Raw genomic sequence first — 6,354 nt, 5'->3', positions numbered from 1 at the left:
AATAGTTATCCCATAAAGTTCATTATTCATGTGATGGGAAATATCCACTGACAAAGAGCTGTACATTGTGTGAAGGGAATCAGATCAGGCATGTACATGTCATGGAAGGCTCAAGTGTGTATGATATATCTACTAAATAGCTACAAGACTCATGTCGGAGTGTTAACACTATATTTGCTACTTATCCAAGTTTAACTAAAGTCATTGTCATGCACTTCATTCTCTCATCAGACAGACACATCTCTACCTTAGTTAGACAAAGTTGTATCTGACATTTTTGGCAGTTTTGGGTTACTAAGACCCTGAGGCCAGAAACCAAATGTGCTATCTCCTTTATCAAAATCGTAAAATTATTCGGAAATGTTACCAAGATAGTCAAAGAACTGCATTCGAACAAGCTTGACGTGTTGTGAAACTCAACATTTTTTACATCAAATTTCTCAAAACTAGGTACAGTACAGATAAAACTTTGTAATTCTAAAGTAGCGACATGTTAATCCCACACATAGACACATGCTAAGTGTTGTTAGTATAATTATAATATACTTGCATCTTTATGGACTTCCATAACAACACTGTCAGTTGTTGTCACCACCGTTGCAGGTAATGGATTTGTTACAGTGTTTTACTCAAGCCCGTTGAGATATATTTACAACCTGCTAACTGAATCTTACTTTGGTTTAAAGGAAACATGAAAATTAACCCAGAAATTTCCATTATATATAACTTGAGATAATTGTGTTTTATTTTATCTGTCCATCTTTTGAAAGAGAAGGGGTGATATCTGTAGTAAAAAAGAAAATGTTAATGTCTTACATCCACGTCAACACAATTTAGATCAAATGTAAGAGGCGGGCTGCTTTGATCTGTCTCTCAGAGCCAGTCTAGTAAGAGGATACAACATCCCAGCAGATAGACACTCGATAAAAGCGTGCGACAGCTAAACACTTAAATTCTACACCACGGACACTGGTCATCTTTAATTCATGTTTTCAACCAAAGAACAGCTCAGGAGAAGAGCATACAGTATATATGGTTTGAGACTAGCACTACTTATTTGTCCCTCTACAAGCTTTCAAAGTTGGCAAAATTTGATACCATTACAAGAATATATGTTTGGGTTGGGGGCATGACACAATTATTGACGGTGTTATGCTCTAGATATGTAACTGGAAGAAAAAGGGAAATTATCTACAACTATAATAAAATCAAAACCATTGTTGAAATGAAATTGCCGGTCCTCAATGTAAAAATAAAGACTCGGCATGCACTTAAAATTGTGTAAAAATACTATTGACTTACCTATGTGTCAATTCTTATTACTAAAAATATTACAGTATAATCCGCTTATATCGACATTCTTTGGGAAGTGGATTTGATATTAATGTATAAAAATGTCGATAAATTAATGAAAATATAAAGCCAAAGAGGAAAAACCAAGGGGAGGTCAGCGGTAAAAAGACAACACTACTTTTTAAGCTGGTTGCTTCCCTTGAATGAATGTGATTGGGAACGTGAAGTGTGAAGCTAAGAATAGATTCTGGCTCCAACAATGATGATATAGGCTTACACAAAACTACACAATGAAACCAGAGATACGCTAGTAAACAGACTCGATCTCTGGTGAAACTAACAAGAGGCAGGGGGGGTTGGAGTTACGGTACTAAAGACAGAGCAGCGCGAGGCGTACACAACACACCAGCACAAACTTTGTTGTAGCATCCTTGTAAGGCCTGTTTATGGCCACTTGCTGGGGAAAATGGAAAGGCGAGGCACTGACTCACCGACCGTGCAACTTGCCCTAATGGGGAAGGGGAGTGAGCCATTGGGAGTGGGGGTAGGGAGGTGATGCCCCACGCGCAAGACTCTCACACCCAGGAAGCATGTCGATAAAGCTGAGTGGGCCGAAAAACAAGTCAATAGAAGAGAAATTGTTCAGTGAAGATAGTGAAGGAAATATTTCGTAATTGGAAAACATGTCGAGATGTCAAAATGTCGATACGGTAAATCGGATGTCAACATTAGTGAATTATACTGTAATTTTGAATCAGAAAAGGCTTTTTTACCTGTTGAAAATTTTCAAGAGACCAGTTATAGTTATACCGTTAGAGCAAAACACCATTGATTTATAAAATGCAAAGTTGACAGGGTCTTGTATTCAGGTGTAGATGGTGTTGTGTCGCCCCACCCTCCCACCAGAAATGGCTGACTGAGCCTCCCAACGTGACATGCCTGCGGGTGCGGTGTTGGACGGTGGGAGTGTGCTGGCCTGGACGGGATAGAAGGCCTGGATGCGGGCACGACGGGCCTTCAGGTGGGCTACACGGCTGCGGGCCTCCATCATCCGCTCGTTGGCCTCCGACAACATCTTGGTGTCCAGGGCCGCTTTGGCCATCGCCGTCTCCGTCTGTTTCATGAGTTGTCGGTGCTCCAGGTACTTCTTGACCGTGTTCTGTTGTTCTACCTCAGTCACCTGGAGGGAAAAAGTCGTAATAGTCAATGTGTGAGAATAAATACAAGAACAGAAAATAAGATTCAACCAAATGTACTCACTATACATCCATGTAATTATTGATATCTTTAAGGAAAAAATTGGTTTAGTGCTACATCTTCCCCATATTCCTGTATGGCACCGAGACCTGGACTTTAACTAAGAAAAAGGAAAACAAAATATCTGCATTTGAGATGTAGTGCTACTGCAGAATGAAAATTAGAAAGATACAGGACTTTGTTATATAAAACACCCCCAGGCCATTCTAAGGGAAATACTTGAAGGTGTGATGTGGGGCCAAAGGGGCAAAAGGTGAATAAAGAAAGAACAATGTGGACTGATAGCATCAAGGCATGGACTGGCCTTAGTATGACAGAGCGTATAACGGCAGCTAGAGACCGTAAGCACTGGTGGGTCATTGCACATCAACCTCTGAGCCAGAGATGACACTTCCTGTAACATGGAGTAAAATGAGAAATGGGCAGAGATAATGTGTTGAGATGTGGGTAGATTTTGACGATGTGATCTTCTATCTCCTCCATCACCTGGGTGGAGAAATCAGTGCATGTAATAGTTGATACAGGAGACGGGTGGATTTTAATGGTATGTTGAGAGGCTAGTTTCAATAAATGAGCCCAATCCTGAAAAATAGAAACATCCCAATGAACACCAAAATGAAAGTTCTGAAATGCTACGTTTGGTCAATCCTATATGGCTGTGAATGCTGGACAATCATTAAAGACAGTGAAAATAAAATAGAAGCAACAGAAATGTGGTTTCTTAGGAGACTGGAACTGGAAGGAAAAGAAATCAAATGAGGTAGTGCTTGATGAAGCCCACATGGGACGCTCAATGTTAAAAACAATCAGGAAACGACAAATGCAGTTTTTGGGACACCTGAATAGACTGTAATAGACACAAGGGTTTTGAATATCTAGCTCTCACTGGCAAAATTGAGGGCAAGAGAGGCAGGGGTAGGCCCAGAACAACATGCTTAGGGAACCTAAACAAATGGGTAAAAGGGAAAGATCAGGGAAATGTAGGTTTTTTGAGAACTTCCGAGCAAAGGAATGAATGGAGAACCATGATCACCGATGTCTGTCTAAGATCTGGCACTGGATGATGATGAGAGGTGATAGTATGGTTGTTTCAAAGGCAAGGCTTCTTCTACAACCTTTGGACCCATTCCTTTCTTCATTTGCTACATCATTCTTCATTAGCTACATCATGGATCCTGGGGAGGAGGGAGGAGCAGATGGCATTGTGCCAACTGCAATGATACCTGTAACCTATTTTTCAACCAAGTAAATAAGTAAGTTTCATAGGCTTCATGTGTCTGTATCTCTCATTGTTTGGCTCACAATTCCTCACCTTAGCATTGGACACAACATTCTCTTTCTGCGAGCGCACATCATCCGCTCGAGCCTGCCGGTCGTGACGTAGCAGAGCGTTTGACACAGACGTGTGTTGTGAGTTGAATTCTAACATGAAGGTGTGGTCAGCCCTGAAGGCTTTGTTGCCGTCAGAAGCTCGTACCTGGAAGCAAACAAAAATAATTGTTAGAATATATATTAATAAAATGATAATAAAAGTATCAATGATAATGCTAATGATATAACAATGATAACCATATACTATTAAATAAAGCTAAAACCATTTGTTTTTAACCTAAAGGCTTGGATGGAACCAAATGATATTTTAAAACTATGGCTTTAAAAAACAAAGTGCAATGAGATCATCTTGACTGCTCAGTGAAACACTCCACCAAACGCTACTTTTCAAAATGGCATATGGTGGACTCTGACACTAAGCAGATGATCTGTGGTCATGTAGTTTATTGAAAGAGGCATTTATTTTTTATTTTTTCTGCCCTTTACACCAATTGTATACAGCAGAATCCTGTCATAACGAGAGGGAGGGGACCAGTACGAAATGTCCGTTACAGCAGGATTCTCGTAAGGGATCCAGAAATAAATTCAAAGGAAATAATAAAGTAGGTCTAATCTATGAGTTTGGTGTTCTTTTTATTTCCTTTTGTTATCTCCTCTGATGATGGCTTTATTCAACATGACCTGTAGGTTTTACCTGATCAAAAATTGAATCAGGTTTCTTTCTCTAGCGTTAGCGATGTTGACACCTTGGCGTTGGCTATCAGAACGAAAGTTCTCTAGGTTAACTCGCCCGCTGTGTTTTCCCCCACCCCTCCACACCCTGTCACACTCACGTAACACATTCGCTCCATGATCCATCACAGCACTGTGACCTCTTCATCCCCGCATCGGAGAAGTGAGAGGCATGATAGGCCCAGATAATCTAGACTAGGCTGGTCTATCACTATCAGGCAAGGCATTCTGCTTCACACAGCTTGTCTGCACGTACCACACCCTCCCCACTCATTCGCTCCGGCCTTCATGGTTGGCACACATGGGCTCTCCCATTCTTTTGTTTCGCTTGATCACCAACAAGTTTCTCAACTGATGAGGTTTTCATTTATAAATGGCCTATGTGATATGCACAGCAGCAGCAATATTCCGCTATAACCAACTTGCGCGTTTATCTGATTGCGCTATAGCAGTATTTTATTTACAAAGATAAAGAAGGGAAAAAAAGGGGTTCAGAATAATGTCTTTACAACAGACTTCTCGTTATTTCAGGACTCGTTATAAGTGGACTCCACTGTAATGTAAAACTTGGATCATCAACTGCATATATATCGCAAGTCAGCCGTAAGAGAAGTGCATGTTGTTTAATCGCTTTGATATGGCCGCTGCATTGATAATAACATTTACTGCCATCTAGATCAGATGGTTTTGAACTAAGAAACAATTAGCACTCCCTCTTTTGCAATATCTTAAAAAGGATCCCGTCTCCTAAATGATTTAGATAGCTTTTATTAAAAACATTCAAAATCAAATTAAGCAGCTGGTTCTCCCTTACCTTCAGTAATTTCTAGAAAACAATCAGCACTTCCTTGTCATTTGCAATTTCTGATAAACAATCAACACTGTCTTGTCTTCTGAAATATCTGTTAATAATCAACATTCCCTCCTTTTTTACTTCTACAGTATCAATTAAAAAACAAACATCCCTTCATGCTCTGTAATATCTGTTTGACAATTGACACTTCCTAGTCTTTTGCACAACCCATTACAAGGACATGATGTACCCTCACCTTGTGTTCCTGCTGCTTGTCCAAGAAGTTAAGACGATTCAGTTCATGTTTCTCCATACGGTCGATGACTCGGGCCCGATCCATATCTCGGGTCTTGAGCACTTGAGCGCGTCGCTCGTCATGATACATGTTGATACGATCTTTGGCTCTCTGCCGCTCCTCACGCATGCCGAGAATGTTCTCCATCCTAGCAGCTGCCTTCTCTGCCTTTTCTCGTTCCTGAATAACACACCCAAAGACTAGTTCAGTTGATTGATGACAATTTACTATAGCTAAGAACTGTTCTCAGGGAAGCGTAAGGTTGGCACACCAAAAAAGCACTACAAAGACACTCTGAAAATGTCTCTGAAAGACTTCAACAAGAATACTTCCACATGGGAGAGCCTAGCTCCTGACAGACCCAGCCAGAGAGCAGGAGTCACAGGGGGCAGCAAATCATATAAGGCTTCACGAATAAAAAATGCTGCAACCAAGAAAGAATCCCGCAAGCTGCACATATCCACAAATGGAAGTAGCGTTTTTTAAAGGTTCAAAATGTGGCAAACTTTTCTAAACCAAAATCAGTCTAATCGGCCCCAGCAGAAGCCACAAGTCATCTTAACTTTTAATTTTTCTATTTCGCTGAAGAAATATTCTCCTCTGCAGATGTATTGGTCATTGTCAGACATTGACAGACGAGATTTTATTATTA

General features: G+C 40.5%; 1 protein-coding gene across 1 annotated transcript in view; it reads right to left on the bottom strand.

Moving 5' to 3' along the window:
• Positions 1 to 481: 481 nt before the first annotated feature.
• Positions 482 to 6,354, bottom strand: part of LOC101845313 — a 17,230-nt gene continuing 11,357 nt past the window's right edge. Inside the window, exons 12-14 of the mRNA XM_005095224.2 lie at positions 5,664 to 5,882; positions 3,863 to 4,027; positions 482 to 2,473 (exon numbers count right to left, since the gene is read on the bottom strand). Coding sequence (XP_005095281.1) covers positions 2,159 to 2,473; positions 3,863 to 4,027; positions 5,664 to 5,882 — 699 coding nt within the window. The 3' untranslated portion in view covers positions 482 to 2,158. The remainder of the gene's footprint in view (positions 2,474 to 3,862; positions 4,028 to 5,663; positions 5,883 to 6,354) is intronic.

The sequence above is a fragment of the Aplysia californica genome, unplaced genomic scaffold (genome assembly GCF_000002075.1).
Source record: "Aplysia californica isolate F4 #8 unplaced genomic scaffold, AplCal3.0 scaffold00098, whole genome shotgun sequence".
NCBI lineage: Eukaryota > Metazoa > Mollusca > Gastropoda > Aplysiida > Aplysiidae > Aplysia > Aplysia californica.
This window is presented reverse-complemented; position numbering and strand designations above follow the sequence as displayed.